This window comes from Pseudophryne corroboree, chromosome 1 (assembly GCF_028390025.1).
Source record: "Pseudophryne corroboree isolate aPseCor3 chromosome 1, aPseCor3.hap2, whole genome shotgun sequence".
Lineage (NCBI taxonomy): Eukaryota > Metazoa > Chordata > Amphibia > Anura > Myobatrachidae > Pseudophryne > Pseudophryne corroboree.
This window is the reverse complement of record NC_086444.1, coordinates 833,941,727-833,967,567: the sequence shown is the minus strand read 5'-3', so window position 1 is coordinate 833,967,567 and position 25,841 is coordinate 833,941,727. Positions and strand designations below refer to the sequence as shown.

Sequence of the window (25,841 nt, the reverse complement as noted above, 5' to 3'; positions counted from 1 at the left end):
AACTGACCGTTTTCTGGGAGTGTTCGGAAAAATGCAGGCGTGCCAGGGCGGGTGTGTGACGTCAAGTCCGGAACTGAATAGTCTGAAGTGATCGTGAGCGCTGAGTAGGTTTTGAGCTACTCTGAAACTACACAAAAAATTTTTTTGCAGGCGCTCTGCGATACAACCGTTCGCACTTCTGCTAAGCTTAAATACACTCCCAGTGGGTGGCGGCATAGCATTTACACGGCTGCTAAAAACTGCTAGCGAGAAATTAACTTGGAATGACCATCATGGTTATTTGCTTTCTGCGTTTCCATCTTTAGAATTTGAAGGGAGACATTTGAGATGGCAAGCAGATGGTGTTTCCTTTTTATTTATTACTATTACTATTTTACTGCTCTCTCCTGGAGCAATACAAGCTACTGTTTATGTATGAAGAATAATATAAAAAATAAAAACCTTACTCCCCAGTAAAAAAGTATTTGCAATTTTATATTGTATTGGAAAACCAGTATTTGTCTAAGAAAACAAAACTGTAGTGGACGATGTTGCCACATGACCAACGGTTTTAGGAATGTAATTACCACTGGAATAATATGTGGTCTTTGTGCTTTGCATTAATGTTAAAAAAAAGAAGAGTTACTGTTCATCATAGCAAGCAATCCGATTATCCGTCATAAATGTCTCCCACTTGATAAACTTTATTTTGAATACACCAATATTTAAAGAATACTGCTGCAAGCCAGTGTCTGTTGAAATGGTTTTAAAAGTCCTGACTATTGTCCCTTTAAACTCAATTGAAAATGGTTGGCTGGTCAGTTTTACCTATATTAGCTTGAATATGTAATTTAGTTCCACCTCATAAAAGTAGAAAAAAATAATCTAATCAATTGGAGCACATTATATACATTGGTGGTGTTTCATTATACATGATGTACTGATCTTCATGTCATCCATGTTCTCAATGAATGTGCATATGAGTAGAGTCTAAAGTGTTATGGATTTCCCAGTCCCACCGCATTATTATATTCTCCACAGGAAATATTTAACTCGCGATGATAATGTTTCCGTATTCAAACCACTGATTCATGGAAACAGGATAATTAGTTAAATACTGGAGGTGCTGAAGGAGATGGCTCCGCCATCCCATTTCTTACCTTATCCGTTAGAAGGTAGCGATGGCCTCCTCTCCTCCTGGGAATGGAAGTGTCAGATATAGCTGTAACATAATCAAGCGCCACTCTCCTAGTATAACACTGACATAGAGGAGCAGTATGCCACAGTTTGTCATGTAATAAGCTGCCAGATGCTCTGTCAGCAGCCAACGCTACATGCAGGGGACGCCCCAGGGGGTGAATTAAAAGTACTGTATGTGTGACATGTCACTCATTCAATGTTTTATTTAGGAGCCGCCCTACTATTTTCATTCTTGAAAAGTGACTAGGTTCGCACATTGGTAGCGATGGCCCTGTACGGGGCAGATTTTATGATTTGAGCAAAGTTCTTGTAACATGATTGTCCTATTTTTTTTTTTCATTTACAAACTGCAATCCTTACCAGTGACTGCTACCACAGCGTGATATAGATCAGGGGTGTTAAGTTCGTTTAACTTACAGGAAGAAAAAGCACTACCTTTAATACAGAAATGTTCAGGCTGCTGCAACCTCTAAGCGTGTGCGTGTTAAACCTCTATGAAATGCGTACACGTTGCGTAAGCACGCCGTCACGCTGAAAGCACAAAGTAGCTACACGTGCGGCCGAATACACTTTAACCCTAACAGGAAAGGAATGCGACACCAACTGTATATGTTATGTTGTGGTACAACGCAGCAACAAATATTTACTTAAAAGGGGGTTCACAGAGAAATACAACACTATTGCAGAGAAGAAGCTACAACCAGTGGATACATACGTTTGTTTGCCTGCGCCACCCGGATCCGGTCCTCAGTCAATCTGGCTAGATGACCTTCAGAGAATAGACTGAGGCCAGCCTGGAGGCTTGGTTTTTATACAATAGTCCAAAGCATGAAACAAAGGAAACTGTAATCTCTTCTTTCATATGTCAAAGGGCTGGTCATTTACAGTACATGAGGGGTCATAGGTCGGTTTGAATAGGTGGGCGATGCCTGGTCCAGGTGCACTTGCAGGTTTCCTCCACTGGGTTCCCGCCGAATATCAAAAGTACAGTAAAAACAGTGTGATATTAATAATATAGATATGTCTTTGTGGCTTTTCCATGCAAATGCATATGCTACCGTATTTACTCATACCACGCGTTAATACGCAGGACTTTGTGAGCCAATATACGCAACCTGCATGCATGCACACGCACGGAGGCCACTCTGTGTGGTGTTTGCACGTGATGCGTGTGGGTATAATATTTTCGACTTCGACAGGGGTACATCCCCTGTGCTAGTCCAGCTGTTCTGGTACTATATCTCCCAGCTTGCCTCTCCATGGTTTTTATGTTATGGCATGCGAAAACTGTGGCAAAACATGCTGGAATGTGTAGTTCCACAGCAGCTTGAGTGCCACAAGTTGCCTACCCCTGATATAGATCATATTCTCAATAAATGTCATGCATATCCTACATTTTAAAGGGATGGCAGTCATTAGGTCGACATACATTGGGTCGACCACGTTTGGTCGACATTCATTAGGTTGACAAGATCACTAGGTCGAAGTTGGTACAATTACTCATGACACTTTACACATAAAACATTGTACTGCTATGGTTAATTACATTAATGTTAAATCACAGTGTTTCTGTGTTTCCTAACTTCTTGTGCTTGCTTGTCAGTGTTGTGCTGTCTCAGGTGGACAGTGTGGCTTCAGCACATTCCGGCAGCGTGGAAACAGAGGGAAGTGACACAGACAGCTCTTCAGACTCTGAAAGTGACAGTGGTTCCAGTGACAGTGAAGTCAATGTTCCACGGAGATCTCCTAGTCCAGTGGTAATGCAACAAGATATGTCTGACATTTACAGTCTGAACACACACAGCTGCTGTTGAATAACTCCCACGAAAAGCTGTAACTCTGAAACCAGATCAGAAACCAACACCACATACAAAAACACAATATGCTTTGTTAAATCTACAAAAGTAAAGTAACCCAACAACATAAATGTATGTGAATTTCCTATTACCAACAACACATATTTCTATGTATCATTTTAAGAGCTTTTCAAATGTAAATATTTGGCATAGCCTTTGTTGAAAGGTCACATTTATATGTTTCTATGCACATTTAGACTTCCTATTGTGGTTTTGTGTAATTACATTTTATACAATTCAGTGAACGAGTCAGTAAGCATCATGTCTCCACAACAGACTGTGCCAAAATGAGACTTCATGGTTTCCAGAAAAAATCCAAACATGAGACTTCATGTTTTCTAATTATTTCAAAGTGGAACAGTTCTGCACTTCATAAGGCCACCTTAAACAAAACAAACCAATAAAAAGATCATTAACTTAAAAAATAATTGACTAGTTATTGCAACCGAGCATTCCAGCATTTCTCTTTAATTCATATTACGTTGATCTGTGTATGGTATTTAATTTAACCTCTGCATTATCATTGTTCCTAGTGATGCCAAAAATAGTCATCTGCATCTAATGTTTGCACTGATTGACTTGTACCTGTAAATCAGGTGTGAGCCATCAACCCTAGTTCTGGGCAGAGTGCACATAACATAGAACACCATCTCATCACTCCTCATACAGAGATCAGAAGGGTATACCCATGCCCCAACTAAGCACTTACTCATTTTATTAAACTCTAATACACGGAGAAATGTTTTTTATTTCACTTTTAACACATTTATCTAATAGTAGTGCAATGTTTAAAAGTGACTTATTGTTCTTAACTCTGTGAGCACTGGCAAACCACTGTAGGGTAAACGTCAAACATTTAATTAAGCAACACAAAAGTTTTATCTCGGCAGAATAGCCTGGTTTTGTGTAAAAAGGAAAAATGTTTTTTTTTAGAGACATGGATTTAAATATTTAAAGACTTTGTTTTAAAGCTTTTGTTGTGCGCTTACAGATGTGTTCTCATACATCTTTTTTTGCAGTTGCACTAAACAGCCCCTCTTGGCACGCTAGGTCCCGTGAGACTCTGCTAGTGTTGGGCATCTTTTTTGCATCATTGTTTATTGAAAATGCACCATGAGACTGTGCTGATTCATTTGATGTGCGACACTTGTATATCTGTGTGTGACTCTGAATCTGCATATGAAGCTACGATGCAGTGGGCGTGGATTTTTTTCCATATCACGTCCCGCATGGTTCATATACAGACTCAGGAGCACACAGATATAAATGTGTGGCATTTCAAATAAATCAATACAGACGCCCGACGCTAGTGGAGTTGCACAGAACCTGTCAGTTGATTTACACCAGGCATCTCCCGCTGTGTGATCTGTTGAAGCTAAATGTTTGATGACACATCTGTACTAGATCTCGGTTCATGCTGTGAACCTCAAAATGAGCAATATAGTACAATTTCACCAATTAGATATCCTTATAATGATGAGTGTAAAAAAAGAAAATGCAGGTGGATAGGGGCTAGGCTTTCAAATTAGTTGTCATATGATTGGTACAGTCTCGCAACCAAAACAAGAATCATCATTTAAGCAGGTTGTCTATTTTTAAGAATCCTGCCATATGCATTTGTTTTTTGGGCCACTGTGAGAACTTTTACTGTTGAACGTGAAAAAGTTTCCTTCATATCTCAGCCAAGAATGCTATAGGGATTCCTACTGAACCCATCTTTTTTTTTTTTTTTTTATGATTGTCTATCCTATTGAGTCTATCTTTCTTACCCCTTTTGCAGCATGATACCTCATCAACTGGCATATGGCAGTTGGGGAACTTTCTGGTCAAAGGTAACCAATCTGCACCATTAGCAGAGAACCAAAATAATGAGGATCATGAACAAGCAAGCCATTGGGAGGATAAAGAACACGAATGTTGTTCACCACCTCCTCATGAATCTCCAAAGACTGTTGAGCCTCAGCATGAAACCGCTATTTGGACTTCTCGGGAAGACCTCCAGAACAAACCCTCCTTCTCAAAATCCCCCATAGCCAATGAAACTGTTACTCCTAGGCAGACTGTTGGTATTAAACAGCCCAGGAGACCTGTGAAGGCCTCATTTCAAGAAGAGCCAAAGGGAGGTCTTACAGTCGAAAGCGAGCCTGCGCCATACAGGCCAAGAGACCAGCCTTCCAAAGAGAAGCCAACTGTGAAAACGAAAGTGAAAACCAAATCAAGTGACCATAAGGAACCAAGTACAAGCATTGCACATCCCAGTGAGAAAAAGAAGCACAAGAGCTCTCACCACAGTAGTAGCTCCAAAAAGTGTCCAAGCACTCAAACAGACAGGCATCAAAGTGCCCCTTTACTCCCACAATCCCCCCACAATCCAAAGGTGCATAGTCAAAGCAAAGCCAACCACAGGACTAACCTAACTCATCCCGCAGTTGTTGTGCGAGAAGACTGCCACAGGGACAAAGTTTTGTTGCCCATAGGGGACAACAGATTGCTGCCACCAGTGAGGAACAGTCAAAAATCCCTTGCTCTTGTTGTCAAAATAGAATTGGCATTGTTGTCTAGGATCCCAAGAGGTTCTTGTAAAGTAAGCGAGTCAAAGACTAAAAAGGTGAGCAGTCATGAACCTCACCACAAGAACAAGGAGAGGTCTGAGAAGACACATCAACATAATCATAGTAGAGAGCACACAAAGAGAAAGGTAATTTTTTATATATAAATAGTATTTTGGTCCTCATTTGTATGTCGCTTGGTAATGTGTTTGCTACATGGTGAACTTAACTAGTTTGTAGAGGAAAGAGAAAATGTTTGTAGCATGTTCAGCAAGCATGTTGTGCTCTGCTCTAGACTTCGATTATTTTTCCCTCCACTTCCCAGGGGAAAATAACCTTTTTGAACTTGAAAAAGAGAGTTCTAGTAAATGACTTCTGGTTCAGCAGCTTCTTGCGAAGTGTAGAGGCTCTTATGCTAGACCAGTATCTAACGATACATATATTACAGATACAAACATGAAGCTGTACAGGCGAATGTCTTACTATGTTTGTAATGTGATACATGTGAACCTTTGCTAATTTCTCTTTGCCTTGTTTTATGGTTCTGTGGTGGCTGTTTTGTACAAGATCACAATATCTTACAGAGCTGGTGACAGTTGGATACAATATTTAGCGATACTTTACTTTTGTGCTTTCTTTTAGTCTGTACATACATAGTAACGCAGTATTACAGAACTTGTACACACCAACAAAATACAGAGAGAAGGTGCATCCAGCAAACATGGGGGGAGATTTATCAAAGCTTGGAAAGAGATAAAGGGAAGCAGTGACGTGCGGTGGGGTGAGGTAGGTCAGCCCGCCCCCATATCCCTTTCCAAGCTTTGTTAAATCTCCTCCTTTATTTCTTGCCAAGCTTTGAAAAATCTCCCCCATAGTGCGCAGGCTCATACAGTAAAGCCCTGCAGGTGAAAGTATAATGCACATGTGCAGACTGGCTGTCGCACATGCGCATGAAACAGCAGCCGCCCATCACCCGCAGCTGTAGCCTGCCAGCAACAGAGCGGAGGTTGTGTCCGAGGAGGGGGACGTCACTGGACCTCGCCGGAGAGGTAAGTAATGTTAAATACCAGCGGAATGTTAGTATTACTGCAATACTAAAGTAAATATATCATTGGGTATAAGACTCTTTATGAAATAGGCCCTATATACTAATAAGTAAATTCATTTGGGCTAACTGCTACAAAACAGGGCTAATGGAGGGATTTAGAAAAGCTATAATTTGTTACACTGGAAACTATTAATTGCAACAACAAAAACAACACATTTTGTAACTGTTAATTGTGAGCACTTTTGTTTCATTAATAATTGCTAAACACAAATATATTATGGGCTTTAAAAGGAACATTTATTTTACATTGCTAATTTGATTTAAAACAAATTAATTTCCTCCTTTATCTGATTGCATATTGCCAGGTGGAAGACGGCGAGAAAAATGGAATACACAAAAAAATGAAGTTGGTGAATGACACTAAGCCCTCTTTTAATCATAAAGAACCATCCTCAAAAAAGTAAGCATTCTTTATATTGTCATTATGTGAAATGTTTTAATTCTTACTCCCCGGCAATGACATTTTTGTAAATGTAATAATGTCCGCATTTTTTAATGGCATCTAAAAAAGTTGCTTATGTACCCAATAAAAGGGGTTAGGATTATAATTCCGGCACATGGGATGCCGTTGGTCAGAATTCCGACCGCGGCATCCTGACGATCAGGATCCCAACAGTGGAAGGTAAGTATATTTACCTTCCCCCGGCCACCTTACTCTCCCTTCTAGCAACCTAAACTTAACCCTCCCACACCCGCAGCCTAACACTCCCCGGTGGTGCCTAAATCTAACCCCCAGTACCCTTTTCCCCCCGCAGCTTAACCCTAACCGCTGCCGAACCTTACCACCCCACCCCCACCCCCCCCTTCCCGAGCCTGTAGTCTAAACCTGACACATCCCCCCCCCCCCTCCTGCAGGTTAACCCAAACCCCCTCTGTGGGGTGCTTAAACCTAACCGCCCCTTTGCACACCCTAAACCTAACCTCTCCATTATTGCAGACTACCCCTAACCCACCCCCCACATCCTAAACCTTTCACACACCTGCACATCTCTGATCAAAACCCACCAAATACCCAGGAATTCATGCTGCTGCACCTTTGCATAATGCTCACATGTACCCCTTGGCTCATATATTTTGTGTAAATCTGGCTCTGGTGCTAGTCAGTGCCTCCTGAGAAATTTACCTCACCGCACGTCCCTGCTTTAAATGTATCATATACTCATTCTTCTTTCATCAGGTCAGACATCTTATTTACGTGTAAAGGGACAGTGTGTTGGTAATATATTGGAATATAACTTTACAGAACAGGAAAACCCTATATGTCCTGAAAATAAAAATAATATTAAATTTGCATGGGTACACTAAGAATGTGATAAAGCTAAATTTTTATCGTGTATATAACCCTTTATGAGGTCTAAGAACACTGTACGCTATCTACGTAAGAAGTACCGTAAGGGTACGCAAGTTGCGTATCGATCGCTTAGCCGTGATCGAGACGCTCAGGCGTCACGTTCACTCACGGCCAAGTGATCGCAGGCAGGCAGAATATTGGCTGTTGACTTATCGTAATGATTCGCTATAGCGTAGCAGCGCTCGGGACCACGAGGAGATCACCAGCGATGCAGACGCTCACAACGTTAAACCTTTATATCTATACCTTCAGCAATGAAATACACAGTAAACCTTAGTGTGGAGACAATGTGTAAGTGCAACCTTGTGTAACCTGATTACCTACAAAGCTGCTTGAGCGTCACCGACGCTCAGAGAATACTTAACACTATAAAGAATACACAGATACCTGGCTTAGGGTCCGAAACCTATTATATGTATTATGACTATTACTTGCAAAAAAAATCACAGTACAAAGCATACACTACAGTATAACATAAACCAACTAACCAGATAACTACACAGGAAATACAATACTATACTATTCAAGTCTAATCAAGGGAAAATACGAGAGAAAGAGAAGAGAGGGAGAGAGAGAGAAATGGCTCACAGTAAGACAATATGATTACTGAGAAAACTTACGCACAAGGGGAACAATCGCATGCGCCTCGATATCCAGCTCCCGATTATCAGCAATGAGAACCGTTGAAGAGAGTGCCGTTGGATATGGTCGGCCTGCTATTTATGCTCCACACACAATACAATTCAATGGTCCCTACAATCTCATTGTTCATTGGACACAGGAATTCGGCTTCGCATTATAACAAAAGGTCATAGGTTGATTCATACAGGTGGGCTGTGACTATTTCCAACTGCTCAGGTGGGAGGGAAACTGAGTTTCCCGCCGCATGGGTAATAAAGTGCAAATAAAGTAAATGTTCATAAACTTCTTATGTCCATAACTATTCGCACGAGCGATTGATCTGCTCCAAACCAACACCGGAATATTTCTAATTAAATATTCTTCCGATGGATACTAAACACCACTGTATTACTCTTATCTGACCCTTCGTATTAAACAAAGAGGGATTCCTCTGTTCATGAACATTCTATATTAACCAAACTTTCAGAATCTATCAAAGGGACCATGATCTACAAAATACATTATTAGTGAAAATATGTAATGATTGAGTCGCACGCTATGATCGCATAAACTCTACCGTAAATACGCATACCATGCGCCTGCGGGTGCCCGCGACTGTGAGTATGCGCACGTACGGGAGAGCGTACGCATGCGCAGCACGGACCTGTGTGCGGTGCAAATATGGTAGCGTGCATAGAAATATTTTTCTGACTTTGACAGTCCACCCTTTGGCAGTCAATAATAACTGCCACTTCCTGAAAACATTTCAAAAGGAGAAAAATATATGTCAGGGGTTAATTCATTTCCATGGTTGGGTAAGGGAGGAGAGAGGAGTAGGTGGGAAGAGGGTATGACCTAGTGAGATAGCAGAAGCATGTGTGTATGAGTCCATGTTTGGGGGGTCATGTATCATTGTGCCGTACGTGTTGTAAATCAAGCTTCGAGGTATTGCGAAGTATACATTTGAATTCCTTCTTATCCCGTGGTACAGGTCTGTGGATGGGCTGTCAAACTTTACCGAGCTCTTTTTGAACAAAATGGGGAGCACATTTTAGTTGATGATACATGAATGGGGGAATATGTGATTGCTGATATCTGTGCCTGTATTCCCTATACTATGTGTGTCATTACCTGAGGGTTGTAGAAATGAAGAAAAGACATAATTACGGTAAATGCGGTGGTATTCTATGTCAGGTTAATGTACATCTGTCAGTTGAAGTTTTGTTCGGTATCAGTTGAAAGTCGTCTTCTTTGCGCTGTTTTGCTCATTAAGCGTGAGCAATAAGCTTTGTCGATGCCATTAGATTTACAAAAAATGTTGGGCTAGCGTAATTTTAAGAATTCTAGGGAAACTGGGGATCCATGGCAAAGTTCATCAAGTGTCCATATCTCAAGTGGTCAAAACTTCTTCTTTGGTCTATCCGTTGTCTGTATAGCGTCTCATCAACTTCCTCGTCCAAGGGGGTCTTGTTATCTTGGAGATAAACCAGAAAAACAGGTGAAAGAAACGGACCGTAGAAATCGCATTTTCATCACATCATTGTTTCTATCGTTGGGTCGTAAATCAAATCCAGGTTAATTACAGTTTCCTCACTCCTCAAACTCATCACTCTGGTACTTTGTTTGCACCTCATTAAAGCCTGCCCGCATCTAAATATCAATCCAATCGATATAACGACACCTAAGATACATAGTAGAAACTTCCCAACATCCATTATGACTCCTTGAGCCCAGTCTCCCAAACCGGAGAACCAATTTCGCGGGTTCAACCATGACACCCAACCAGTCAGCTCATTACCTACAGCAGCAAGAGTGAGATTGTGTTTTCGACGAAATTCCCACTTTAATTGGAGAATATCGTCCATCTTTTGGTCTATGACCTCTACCGGATCCTCGGTGCTATTCGTGATATACGTACAACACTTCACGCCGTACTGTGTTGCTAATGTAACACAATATCCGCCTGTCACTGCTGTGAGGTAATTAAGAACCATTCTATGCTGAACTAGTTCTGTTTTATAAGCCTGAAGTTCTCTTCCAGTATATCTAAACGTGTCATCATACATTTCAGTGATATTATCTAACAAATTGGCGAGTGCGGAAATGTATCTATAATTCATCACTCCTCGAGCGGTGCGAGTGAAATCTAACGCCACCAGAACCTGAATCCCGGTGGATTCATGGATCAGATCAGAGGCCGGATGCTCTAACCTTTCTGACAGTTGTCTTTTAACGAGGTGCTCGTAATGAGTGTGAGTATAAGGAGCTTGGGCACCACGGTGTATGTCTTTCATTTTGTCATGTGTTACAGTCATTACTTCAGGCAATACTCTTCCAATATAACACAATCCTTCAGAGTTTGGGGCAAGCCACTTGTACGCCTTTCTCCCGCATATGAAATATGCATCATCGGGGAGAACATATGGGACGGAGAAAGACATTACCATATTACACACCTTCCAGGTGAAATCTCCTAGCCCTAACTCTTCCATCTGCTTAATGCACGTATCAGGTTGTACGATATGTGCACAGTATCCTGGTGACACTTCTCCAACTCTAGTAATCCTATTTCCTAAGGTGTATCTATACCGGAAAGATTTTCCTCTACTGGCTATGTGGCGTACAAGCTCTGTATCTGTAGGCATTCTATCTGCTCTGTGTGAAAAGGTCATGGTGTGGTCGCTCCATGATACTTCCCAATTTCCCGGCTTTCTGGAATTGGAGATGTTAAAACATAATAGGGACCTATCCACGTGGTATTGGTGGAGCTTCAAACTAGGAGGGCTGGAGATATTAAACCTCCGGTCCACCGGTCTCCCACCATTTAACTCAAGTACCTCCCCTATCGTTAAAGGAAATGGTACTAGCCCTGATTTGCTATGACCCTGAGGTACTTGAGAGCATACCCAACAATCTGTTTTGTTTAATACATTACCCACTAAGGAGTGATAATCACTCAATGGATGCCGGTCCATATGGATATTAAAACTGGATTGGCATTTCTTAATGCACCCATCTTCAATGACATTGTTACAGAGCCTACAGATACAGTTTTCTTCAGCTAACAATCCGTCACAATTTCTTCTATGGTCAATGCTATCGGATCGTTTTCTGATACTCGCCTTTGCTTGTTGGTTAGGTTGATCTTGGAAAACTACGCCTCCATCTTTATCATCAGAACCCATTCCAGAACCTCTATCGACCTCCATGGTACTCTCGCCGGAACAGACTGCTCTGGTCAACATCATGGTCAACAGGAAAATCCGGATCACAGTCTCTTGGGGCAAGTCCATCTTTGAGGAGGAGACGAAGAAGAATGAGAAGGAGGAAAAATACATTTGAGGGAGAGGGGATGGGAAGTGGCGAAAAACAATAAAAGGGAGTGGGGAGTCGACAACAGCTCTCGGTCTTCAAGGCTCAGGTGCCGCCTCAGTCCTCCTGGAACAGACACTCCAGTGATACAACCTCTACCGTCTGTTCCTTATCACGGGACTTCTCTGGATCAGCAACCTTCTTGCAGTGGGATGAATGGACCCAAGTCTCTCTCTCAGCAACCTTCAATGCTGTCGTGCTAGTCAATAAGACCTGGTATGGTCCTTCCCATCTGTCAATAAGGCAACCTGAGCGTAGAAAATTTCGTATCATTACATAATCCCCAGGTTCAATGTCATGACAACTACTATCAGGTAGATCAGGAATCACCAACTTTAGATTATCATTTTGATTCCTTAACTGTTTACTCATGTTAATCAAGTACTTTACAGTTACTTCATTGTTACATTTCAAATCATCCTGAGGGTTAATCATGACATGCGGTTGTCGACCAAATAAGATTTCAAAGGGGGACAGATTAAGAGGGGACCTGGGAGTGGTTCTGATACTGTACAATACAATGGGTAAAGCTTCTGGCCATGTCAATCCTGTCTCTGCCATCACTTTACTCAATTTATTTTTAATAGTGCTATTCACTCTTTCGACCTTCGCACTCGCCTGTGGACGGTACGGAGTGTGCAGCTTGCTATCAATTCCCATCAACTTACACATTCCTTGAAAGACATCACCTGTAAAATGGGTACCCCTATCGCTTTCGATTATTCTAGGGATACCATATCTACATACAAATTCCTGCACAATTTTCTTAGCTGTAAACATAGCGGTATTTGTAGCTGCAGGAAATGCTTCGACCCAATTCGAGAAAACATCTATACAAACAAGTACATATTTCAAATTCCGACAAGGGGGTAATTGAATGAAGTCAATTTGTATTACCTGGAAAGGGCCGCCGGCAGGTGGGATATGGGATGGTTCTGTTGGTATTGCCTTTCCAATATTCTTTCTCAGACAGGTAAGGCATGACATTGCTCTTTTACTCGCATGAGAGGAGAATCCTGGGGCGCACCAATAGGCTCTTACCAATTTGCACATTCCCTCCTTGCCTAGATGAGTCAGCCCGTGAGCTGCTTCAGCCAGACATGGAAGATATGCTCTGGGGGCCACTGGTTTACCATGTCCATCCGTCCAGAGTCCTGAGGACTCTTGGCCACATCCCTTTGCCTTCCAGACTGCCTTTTCCTGTGTGGAACACAAATTTTGCATTTTACACAACTTCTGTGTGTTGATGGTATTGAATACCATCAGTTGTGTGGTGTCTGTCTGTATGGGGGTAGCAGCTGCTAACTTAGCAGCTTCGTCTGCTCGGCTGTTACCAAGTGATACCGGGTCTTGGCTATATGTGTGTGCTTTACATTTGATAACAGCCACTCTGTCGGGTTCCTGTATCGCTGTTAGAAGCCTTTTTATGTGAGCTGCATGCGCTACCGGTGTACCAGCTGCCGTCATGAAATTTCTGAGGCGCCATAGGGCTCCGAAATCATGGACTACCCCGAATGCGTATCTAGAATCGGTGTAGATATTGGCTGACTTACCCTTAGCCAATTCACATGCTCTGGTTAGGGCGACCAGTTCAGCAACCTGGGCTGAGTGAGGTGGGCCTAGCGGTTCCGCTTCTATGGTGTCTTGGTCATCTACGACTGCGTATCCAGTACACAAGTCTCCCGAGTCTGACTGTCTGTGACAACTACCGTCCGTGTAGAACGTGAGTTCTGCATCTTCCAGTGGGTTGTCACTGATGTCAGGCCTTGCGGTAAAATTTTGGGTCAAATATTCCATACAATCATGTGTTTCTTCCTTTGTATTAAATCCTCCTTCCCCAGCACTCTCACCTTCCACCCTTTGTGCCTGACCAGGCACACCTGGGAGATATGTTGCAGGATTTAATGCACTGCATCTCCTTATGGTGATGTTTACGGGGGCCATTAGTGCCAATTCCCATCTTGTAAACCTCGCTGATGAGACGTGTCTGGTTTGGGCAGAATTCAATAAGGCTGATACCGCATGTGGCGTATGGATTGTGAGGTTGTAGCCTAGCACGACATCTTCGCTTTTTGTCACTAGCAATGCTATCGCAGCGACGCTTCGCAAGCATGTGGGGAGGGATCGCGCTACCGTATCTAGCTGAGCGCTGTAGTATGCAACTGGCCTGCTGGCATCACCGTGTTTTTGGGTTAGTACGCCTGCCGCGCAACCAGCACTTTCTGTTCCGTATAGTTCAAAGGGTTTCCCATAGTCTGGCATACCTAGTGCTGGTGCCTGTGTTAGGCACTGTTTAAGTCTCTCAAATGCTGTTTCGGACTCGTCTGTATGCGAGATCCTATCAGGTTTGTTTGAGGAGACCATTTCCTGCAAAGGTAACGCTAAAATGGAAAACCCTGGGATCCAATTACGGCAATACCCACACATTCCTAAAAACGTTCTGATCTGTTGCTGGGTTTGTGGCAGGGTCATGTCTCTAATTGCTTGGATTCTATCAGCGGTCAGGTGTCTCAGTCCTTGTGTTAGACAGTGTCCCAAATATTTTACCTTAGTTTGGCATAATTGTAACTTGTCTTTGGACACCTTGTGTCCGGTGTCTGAAAGATGAAACAGGAGCTGTTTCGTATCCTTCAGAGATGCTTCCAGTGAATCTGAACACAGTAATAAATCGTCCACATACTGTATCAATACTGATCCACTGTCTGGTTGAAAAGACTGTAAACAATCATGCAAAGCCTGAGAAAATATACTTGGACTATCTATGAAACCTTGGGGTAATCGAGTCCACGTGTATTGGACTCCTCTGTATGTGAATGCAAACAAATATTGGCTGTCAGGGTGCAGAGGTACCGAAAAGAAAGCGGAGCAGAGGTCAATAACAGTGAAAAATTTGGCAGTGGGAGGGATTTGCATTAGGATGACAGCTGGATTTGGCACTACGGGGAACTGACTCTCAACTATTTTGTTAATCCCCCTTAGATCCTGCACTAGCCTGTAACCCCTCCCCCCACTCTTCTTAACAGGGAAGATGGGACTATTGGCAGTGCTGGACGTTCTTACCAGAATGCCCTGTTGTAGCAAGCGCTCTATTACTGGGTAAACTCCTAACTCCACCTCTGGCTTCAGAGGATATTGTGGGATTTTTGGAGCTATCCTACCATCTTTTACTTGTACAACTACTGGAGCTACGTTTGCCATTAATCCAGTGTCCTGTCCGTCTTTTGTCCAAAGTGACTCTGGTACCTGAGATGTCATCTCTTCTACTTGGGATGGATTCCTATTTGTCATAATGGTATGTGACATTAATTTTGATGGGGAGTCTAACATGTCTCGCACTTCCTGAGCGTGATTCTCAGGTATGTCCAAGAATACACCTTCAGGAGTACAATAAATGACGCACCCCATTTTACACAGTAAATCTCTTCCCAGGAGATTGGTTGGTGCCGATGCAGCCAGCAAAAAGGAATGCTTGGTATGCAAAGGCCCTATTGTAATCTCGGCTGGTTTGCTAACAGGGTAGTGCTGGACTACTCCTGTTACTCCCATGGCTGGAATTGTCCTACCAGTGGTCCTCATGCCCACTGTCGAATTTATCACTGACTTGGCCGCCCCTGTGTCTACAAGAAAGTTTAAAGTTTTACCAGCTACATTAATTGCGACCTCGGGTTCACTTTCAAGGTTGGCAATCAATTTCACTGGCTGCAGATTACAGGTATGGCCGCACCCCTATTGGGTATGGTGACCTCCCTGAATCCCGCTGGCAGCAACTATTTGTGAGGGAGATAGTTGGGAACTACCAGAAGCATGCCAGTCTCTGTTTGGGGGATATCTTTTTGTTTCCCCTGTATGTGGCTCATAACTCCGTTTCTGCGGACCTTGCTCCCAATGTCGTGTGTCGTGTCGTTGTCTAGGGGGTTGGTATGATCTTTGCGAATTTTTCGCTCTACAGTCTCGTGCATAGTGCCCCTGTCTTTGACAAGAATAACATGTTATCATAGTTGACTTACCCACAGGGTTGGATGGTACATACGCAGGCTGCTTTGTGGTCAGAGCCTGTATACTTACTGACATTAGCTTATCACTCTGCGACTCCCTGTGTCTGGTGATGTTTCGGTCGTGATCAATAGCAGCCTCTCTCAAAGTGGACACTGACAGACCTCGCCAACATGGTTGCGTGGTCTGTACCCTTGCCTTTAATGTTTCCTTCAAACCATCCATTAGTACAGACACTGCTATTTCTCGATGGTTTGGATTTGTCCTAATGTCCTCTATACCAGTGTACTTTGCCATTTCTAATAGTGCCCGGTGAAAATATTCTGCAGCTGTTTCGGACTCTTTTTGTTTAATGGAAAATATTTTGTTCCATTTAACAACTGCTGGGAATTGCTCCTTTAACTGTAAGTTTATCCTTCTTACGTTATCTTTGTTGTACACATCTGTAAGAGGTACATCCAGATCTAGTCCACAATCAGCTAAAAATTGAGCTGAGTCGACATTGGAGGGTAAACAAGCTTTTAGCAATATCTGCCAATCTTTATTATTGGGCTCTAAAGTGTTTCCTAAGTCTGTGATGTATTTTTGGCTGGCAACTAAATCTTTTCTAGGGTCAGGGAATTCAGACACTATGGTCCTTAATTCCATTCGGGAAAATGGGCTGTACATGGCAATGTTCCTTATGGGAGTGGCTCCTGATACATCTGTTTTCCCATTGGGAACTGCTATTACCCTAACAGGAGTAATTCTAACAACCTCATTCTGTGTAGATTCTACAGCTTGTGGTGAAATAGTCTCAGCATAATGCATGGTGCCGTACTTACCAGTTGATATGACCTCACCTATCCCTCCGCTAGGGGCCTTTACTAATCTCGTGGGTGTTGCTGTGCCTACTGTGGTCTCTGCTATGGTGGCTGCTAGAGAGAGCGCTGAAATCGTTGTCGCTTCGTCCTCTTGATCACACTCCTGAGGAAAGTTCAAAACAGGGTACAACTTGCACGGGTTAATACTTGCATGGGTTAATGGGTTAACATTATCATTAACATTTACACCGTTACTAAGTGATTTTGTGTTACCCCTTAGTGCGTCTTTCTCCGTAATCAACTTCTCTCCTGATATATATGGTGGCGGGGGGCCGTGGCAATTAGTTTTCTGTTAGAGCCAGATCCTGCCGCCTGAGCCAAACCTCTCTGTATCTCACCTTCCTGTTGCCACAACTGTAAATAATCATAATGCTGAACTCGTCTCTTTGTTGATTTTATGAGACATATCCTCCTCCTTAAATTTTGTAACACCTCTGGGCTGAAGCTACCTATTCTTGGGAATTTCTCCCGGTCTTGTACCGTCATTCTCTCCCATTCATCACATAAAACCTCTGTGTGACTTCCATATTTCTCACACATGATATACCTGGCCGACCCAATTGGTCGGACCACTGAATCAACCCGAACCGAGGTTGATCGCCCCCTACCTGAACAACTGGCCCCCATAACTCTGCAGGCGTTGCTTGCTCTACCTCTGATCTCTATATCAAGGTCTTCAGCGAACCCTTACAGAAAACCAGATTGTTCACAATAGGCCGACGGTGGCGGTTTACCGAGTACCCCACTCACTCGCCCACGCCGACCAATACGACCTGATCACACCGATATGGTGCTGGCGTACTCGACCCAGGGCACCTATAAAAACCGTTGTTTACTGGAACATGTGAGGGTTATCCGCAGAACACTTACTCTTTCCAGTAAAGGTGAAGTTTGTCAGATAGTTCCTGAGTGACCAGCGAACTTCCCTTCTTGAAAAATAAAAAATTACACAAATCACGTCAGAATGTACAAATAGCGTTTGTGACCCCTTTACTCTAATGGTACTAGGTCAGATTACTAACTACTGTACACAATTACGTGCGGTCCAGTCGTTCAGTACACAAACAACTAAGCTTGTGTACAGAAAGACCAATGGAATCGAAACTTACGACTGCGAATTCCTTCAGCCAGAGCTTGTACGGCCTATATGGGTCTTGCACCAACCCTTCTCGGTGTTGTGCCTCTGAACTGTATAGCGGACTTCCCTGTTTACTGTACCTGGACCTCCTGGTCTGTTATGACCTCCTGGTCTTGTTCTGTACGACCTCCTGGTCTTGTTCTATACTGGTCCGCTATACTCTAATGCTCAAATATTATGTTTAACCAAGGATGCCTCCCTAGCCACCGTGCACGTCACTTACACGCGTGTACCTCACGAGTACTCGACTTTTCTTGTGGTTCAACCTTTAAGTTATATAAACTTATGTAATACAAAAACACTCACTCATCACATGTACACTTTTGATTCTATTTCTATTTCTGCGCAGAAATTTTTCTTTAGCCCAGCTGTGTTACCAATTAGGAGCAGGATCTGTTAATTTAAATTTTGGATTTCCAAAAATAGACTTGCGTTATTTATCGCCTGTGGCGCTATTTACCGCTTTGCGTTACTTATCGCGTTGCGTTAAAAATCAACTTATCGTGACTTGAGCTACGTGGGCGTAACCGGACACTCCGTTGCGTAATGTACGCTGCGTGCGTCCGCCTTTGGATTGCGTACACAAGTCTTTTGTTAGGGACACGTGTACGCAAAGCAAAGATCCACCGTAACACAATTTATATTTTTATCAATGTAGATGATCCCTGGTCATCTACCACACAACACACTGACTTCGCCTTATCTCCCAGGCAAAACTGTGTGTTTGTCTATCTTTTAACTATATTACCTTTACTCTTAAACTATGAAATAACGGCAAATCTTTTTTTAGCACTTCTATCGACTATAAAACTGGCAGACAGGAGAGTGATATACGAAAATGAAAAAAGAAAAGAAATGCAGATATATGTGTGCGTGCGTGTGTACGCAAGACAGAAAAATACAGTTTTAAAAGACACTAGCGTTTTGTTCTTACCTCCGGTTCCCGGATTCCTTCAGCACTCTTTTATCTAAGCGAAGCAGACGCTTATCCCGTCAGCACTACGAGACAACCTCCCGCCCTTTGCTGAGGGATAATGTCTGCTGATCTACCTAGTGCAGATATGTGAAGGACAGGACGAGCCGCCAATTGATAAAGCTAAATTTTTATCGTGTATATAACCCTTTATGAGGTCTAAGAACACTGTACGCTATCTACGTAAGAAGTACCGTAAGGGTACGCAAGTTGCGTATCGATCGCTTAGCCGTGATCGAGACGCTCAGGCGTCACGTTCACTCACGGCCAAGTGATCGCAGGCAGGCAGAATATTGGCTGTTGACTTATCGTAATGATTCGCTATAGCGTAGCAGCGCTCGGGACCACGAGGAGATCACCAGCGATGCAGACGCTCACAACGTTAAACCTTTATATCTATACCTTCAGCAATGAAATACACAGTAAACCTTAGTGTGGAGACAATGTGTAAGTGCAACCTTGTGTAACCTGATTACCTACAAAGCTGCTTGAGCGTCACCGACGCTCAGAGAATACTTAACACTATAAAGAATACACAGATACCTGGCTTAGGGTCCGAAACCTATTATATGTATTATGACTATTACTTGCAAAAAGAATCACAGTACAAAGCATACACTACAGTATAACATAAACCAACTAACCAGATAACTACACAGGAAATACAATACTATACTATTCAAGTCTAATCAAGGGAAAATACGAGAGAAAGAGAAGAGAGGGAGAGAGAGAGAAATGGCTCACAGTAAGACAATATGATTACTGAGAAAACTTACGCACAAGGGGAACAATCGCATGCGCCTCGATATCCAGCTCCCGATTATCAGCAATGAGAACCGTTGAAGAGAGTGCCGTTGGATATGGTCGGCCTGCTATTTATGCTCCACACACAATACAATTCAATGGTCCCTACAATCTCATTGTTCATTGGACACAGGAATTCGGCTTCGCATTATAACAAAAGGTCATAGGTTGATTCATACAGGTGGGCTGTGACTATTTCCAACTGCTCAGGTGGGAGGGAAACTGAGTTTCCCGCCGCATGGGTAATAAAGTGCAAATAAAGTAAATGTTCATAAACTTCTTATGTCCATAACTATTCGCACGAGCGATTGATCTGCTCCAAACCAACACCGGAATATTTCTAATTAAATATTCTTCCGATGGATACTAAACACCACTGTATTACTCTTATCTGACCCTTCGTATTAAACAAAGAGGGATTCCTCTGTTCATGAACATTCTATATTAACCAAACTTTCAGAATCTATCAAAGGGACCATGATCTACAAAATACATTATTAGTGAAAATATGTAATGATTGAGTCGCACGCTATGATCGCATAAACTCTACCGTAAATACGCATACCATGCGCCTGCGGGTGCCCGCGACTGTGAGTATGCGCACGTACGGGAGAGCGTACGCATGCGCAGCACGGACCTGTGTGCGGTGCAAATATGGTAGCGTGCATAGAAATATTTTTCTGACTTTGACAAATGAGAGGAATTATTCCCAATGCAATATAAATCTCTTTATACATATGTGTTCTCATACAATGTTGCTTTAGTTGTGCCAAACATCCCTTCTCGGCGAGCAAGTTCCCTTGTGACTCGTCTTGCCCTGAGCATTTTTTCCAGTTTTTTTTTTTTTTGTATTGTGCAAATGTGCATCTTAGTCTGTAGTCTTAGGGCGGGATGTACTAAAGCAAAAATGCGGTAAAACCCCCCAAAAACGGGGGTTTTACCGCATTTTCATATTTACAAACACCCTACCGCCGCGTTTTCGGCGTCCAGGGTATCGCCATCTCTGGATGGCGATACCCTATAGAAGTCTATGGGCTTCTTTTCGCCGACCGCTGCAACCCTCAGACGCCGACCCCCTCTCCCCCGGCTTACCTTCCTCCAGGCTGCCCTGGACCAGGAAGGTAGTCTCCTCCTCCCCCTAGCAACGCAGCCGGACGTCCTTCCGGCTGCAGGGGGGAGGAGGAGGCGCCGGGGGCAGCCTGTTGCTGCTTCCCGGCGTCTAGCCAGTGTGGGGACCCCTGGGAGGTGACGGAGACCCCCCGCAGACCACCCAACAGGTATCGCGGGGGGCCTCCGTCACTGCATCGCGATGTTGATCGCATATGTTAGTACATATGCGATCAACATCGCTGCGGTAACCGGCGAGGGGCGGCGATGTATCTTAATACATCCCGCCCTTAGTCTGGTGGCTAAATTGGGAAAATCCTTTAGACCTTATATAGTTGCTGTTGTATATTCTGCAGGTCCCTGGAACAAAATCTTACTTCTCTAATGTAGGCCACATGCTGCAAATCTGCAGCAATATTTGACAGTTGTCTATTAATCTATCTAATGACTGCTATCTATTCCTTTGAAATAAAGATACGCTCATGTCCTTATTAACTATCATAGCTATAGTCACAGGTGCTGAAGTATTTGTGCCAGATGTACTAAGCCTTGTTGATAAAGTACCAACCAATCATCTCCAGTCCTTTTTCAAACACAGCCTGAACATGAAAGTTAGGAGCTTATTAGCTGGTACTTTATCGCTCTCTACCATATCATTTTTCAAGGCTTAGTATATCTCACCCATAGTGAGTGAAATAAAAATATAACTTTTTTTTTATTCTAGGTTATTGTTTTGTTAGAATGACATCTTGTAATTTCTATTAAAAAAAATGTTTAAATTTTTTAACAAAAACTTTTAAGTAGTTTCCCATATGCTGTCCTGTTATTGCATGTGGTTTATCTCCAGCATTTATACACTGGGATTGGTGTTGATCTTCACAGCGTTTCAGAATATATCTGTGAGCAATGCATACTATTTACCGGCGGCCGGGATGCCGGCTGTCAAGATGCCGGCAGCGGGGTGAGCACTAGAAAGCCCCTTGTGGGCACGGTTGCATGCTGCGTTCACCACAGGTTATATTCTCACTCTATGGGTGTCGTGGAACCCACAGAGGGAAAAAAGCCAGTGGTGCCGGCATTGCACCGCCTGTCTTGATTCCAGCGTCAGCATTGTGACTGCTGGGATCACGACAGGCGGTCCCCTCTGTGATTATATTGATGTTTGTTTTTCTATATGAAACAAATGTGTGTTAAATAAAATACATTTCTCTTACGTCCTAGAGGATACTGGGGTCCATTTTAGTACCATGGGGTATAGACTGTTCCGCAGGAGCCTTCGGCACTTTAAGACTTTTCAACAGTGTGAACTGGCTCCTCCCTCTATGCCCCTCCTCCAGACCTCAGTTTAGAAAATGTGCCCAGGAGACTGGATGCACACTAGTGTATCTCTACAGAGTTTTGTTGGAAAAAGACTTTCTTAGGTTTTTTATTTTACAGGGAAGCTGCTGGCAACAGCTTCCCTGCTTCGTGGGACTTAGGGGGGGAAGTAGGAACCAACTTCTCAATTAGTTAATGGTTCTGTTTCCACTGACAGGACACCATTAGCTCCTGAAGGGTACTGAACACAGCCCAAGCCTGTTCAGCGTTCACTCCCACAGCACTGCCGCCACCCCATAACATAGCCAGAAGTCAGAAGGCTGGTGAGTATATTACCGGAGTCCTGCAGAGAGGGGATCCTCCGGTCATCGTTGGCGGCATACAGGCACACGCGCAGCGCGCGCCATGTTTCTCAGCACAAGGGTGCAGAGCACAGGGGGGGGGGGGGGGGCGCGCTCTGAGGGCATGTTTTAAAGCCTTACTCTCACTGGCAAAAAGGGTACATACATGTACAGCCGCTGATGTGCCATCCACAGCCAGTATAAATATTGCATTGCTGAGGCTGTAGGCCGGGGCTTCTCCTCAGACTTGCCAAAACACTCACTGGGTGCCATTTTCTCCTGCAGAAACTCCAGTGTGAAGCTCCTGAATGCTGTTTCTCCTCATGACAACGCTGATACAAGTACAGGGTGTTATAGAAGGGGCAGAGAGTGTTCATTATAATTAGGTCTGTGGGCCTATTATTGATATATGCGCTGTAAGTGGGTAATATTTCCACAATTCACAATAAGGCACAGTGTGTGGACTGGCAGATCCCTCTGTGTCTCTCTGACAGACTTTAGTGTGGGTCTGTCCCCAATAGCTCCCTTGTGTGTGTGGGTGTGTGTGTGTGGGTGTACAAGTTGTAACATGTCAGACATTGGGGAGGATTCTTCCCAGGAAGAACCCATTTTAGATGCACAAGAGTGTAATGTGGTGGCCCTTCCCTCTCAGAAGGAGCCGAGTGGGTGAGAATGTTGCAAAAGAATATGTCAATGCTTGCAAAGAAATTCTCTTCTCCGAGTCTGAACAACAGACTAAATATTGGAGGCAGTCTGTGGAGGATGCACTGTTACTGACCCCTCCATATCATCTACTTGGGTCCCATCCAGTTCCCAGAAAAGGTCTCTGGCCCAGATAATGCAAGAGGACACAGACACAGATTCCGACACTGGGGATTTGAGAGGGGTAGACCCCAAATTAGCCAAAAGCATACAATGTATGATAGTCACTATAAAGGACGTGTTGGAGTTTCCTGAAACAACACTGGTCCCTGAGGAAAAGCATTATTTTAATTTAAATAAAAAGCAGGTTGTGACTTTTCCTCCTTCAAAAGATTTGAATGCGTTCTTTGAAGAATCCTGGGCTAACCCAGAGAAGAAATGTACCCTTCCCAGAAGGATACGTGTAGTGTACTTTTTCCCTGAGGAAGACAGGCACAAATGGGAGACACCCCCAATGATAGACACCTCAGTTTCTCGGCTGTCTAAGAAAATTGTTTTGCCTGCCCCTGGTTCAGCCTCTGTAAAAGATCCAGCTGACCGTAAATTAGAAACAACCCTAAAATCCATATATACGGCTAACGGAACTGTGCTCAGGCCCACCATTGCTTGTGCGTGGGTAGGTAACGCTGTGGAAAAATGATCTGACAACTTGCTTGTTAACATAGACACAGTTAACAGGGATGAAATAGTCCTAACTCTCGGCCATATCAAAGATGCTGCAGGTTACTTAGTTGAAGCTATGAAGGATATTGGGTTGCTGAGTTCAAGATCCTCCGCTATGGCGACTTCAGCCCGCAGGACGCTGTGGATCCGCCAATGGAATGCTGATGCGGAATCAAAAAAGAATATTGAGGCGCTTCCTTACAATGGAGAAGCCCTCTTTGGAGACAAGCTGGAGGCCATGATTTCAACAACTACATCAGGCAAGTCAGCATTTCTGCCTTCCGCAGCTGCTCCACCTAGGAAAGGATTTCATTCTCATACGATGCAATCCTTTCGGCCCAACAAGTCCAATAAGGCAAAGGGTACCCCCTTCTTGCAGGAAGAGGTCGAGGAAGAGGTAAAAAATCTACAACACCATCAGGCACGCAGGAGCAGAAGTCAACAGCTACTTCTGCTAAAACCTCAGCATGACGCTGGGGCTCCCCTGCGGGAGTACGATCGTGTGGGGGCACGTCTACTGTCTTTCAGCCAGGTCTGGGTTCACTCAGATCTGGATCCTTGGGTATTGCAGATAGTATCCCAAGGGTACAAATTGGAATTTCAGGACCTTCCCCCATGCCGATTTTTCAAATCAGCCTTACCAGCTTCTGTTCAGGACAGAGCAAAAGTGCTGAACGCAATACAGAAATTATGTGAAGACAATGTAATTTCCTTAGTTCCTGTGTCACAACAGAAAAAAGGGTTTTATTCAAGCCTGTTTGTAGTGCTGAAACCGGGTGGCTCGGTCAGACCGATTTTAAACCTAAAGACTCTGAACCTTTATTTGAAAAGGTTGAAATTCAAGATGGAATCCCTGAGAGTGGTGATCTCCAGCTTGGAGGAATAGGAATTTCTGGTATCGATGGACATTAAAGATGCTTATTTACATGTTCCCATCTACCCGCCGCATCAGGCATACCTGAGGTTTGCGGTGCAGAACTGACAGTTCCAAACATTGCCTTCGGGCTCTCCATGGCTCCGAGAATATTCACCAAGGTGATGGCAGAGATGATGGTTCTTCTTCGCAAGAAAGGAGTCAGTCATCCCATACTTGGACGATCTCCTCATAAAAGAGAGATCCAGGGAGAAACTAGTGCAGAACATTGCACTTTCCCTGACGGTGCTTCAAAGTTTTAAAACCAGCACGCGTATCGATTCATCAGTGCATCCGCCTGCTGGGGAAGATGGTAGCGGCCTACGAGGCTCTACAATTTGGCCAATTCCACGCCAGGGTGTTCCAATGGGACCTACTGGACAACTGGTCCGGATCGCACCTACACATGCACCGGAGGATAATCCTGTCAACAAAAGCCAGTATTTCACTCTTGTGGTGGCTTCAAAGTTCTCCCCTCCTGGAGGGACGCAGGTTCGGGATTCAGACTTGGATCCTGGTGACCACAGGTGCAAGCCTCCGAGGATGGGGAGCAGTCACGCAAGAGGAAAGCTTCCAAGGACGATGGTCAAGTCAAGAAGTACTCCTTCACATAAACATTCTAGAATTGAGAGCTGTGTACAACATCCTTCATCAAGTGGCACACCTTGTTGTCCCATACAGATCCAGTCAGACAATGTAACGGCAGTAGCTTACATAAACCGCCAGGGCGGAACAAAAAGCAGAGCGGCAATGGCAGAGGTGACAAAGATATTCCTCTGGGCAGAAAGACATGCAAAAAGCTCTGTCGGCAATTTTCATTCTGGTAGTGGACAACTGGGAAGCAGACTTCCTCAGCAGACACGATCTCCATCCAGGAGAATGGGGCTTCCACCCAGAAGTCTTTGCAGAGGTAGCAGATTGTTGGGGCGTTCCTCAAGTAGATATGATGGCATCACGTCTCGACAAGAAGCTTCAGAAATATTGTTCCAGG

At 43.7% G+C, this 25,841-nt stretch overlaps 1 protein-coding gene across 2 annotated transcripts in view; it reads left to right on the top strand.

Moving 5' to 3' along the window:
- AFF1 (ALF transcription elongation factor 1) overlaps positions 1-25,841 on the top strand; it is a 346,973-nt gene that overhangs the window by 255,853 nt on the left and 65,279 nt on the right. For both annotated transcript variants that reach the window (XM_063919866.1, XM_063919865.1), the window contains exons 10-12: positions 2,783-2,936; positions 4,816-5,733; positions 6,998-7,092. In XM_063919866.1, coding sequence (XP_063775936.1) covers positions 2,783-2,936; positions 4,816-5,733; positions 6,998-7,092 — 1,167 coding nt within the window. The remainder of the gene's footprint in view (positions 1-2,782; positions 2,937-4,815; positions 5,734-6,997; positions 7,093-25,841) is intronic.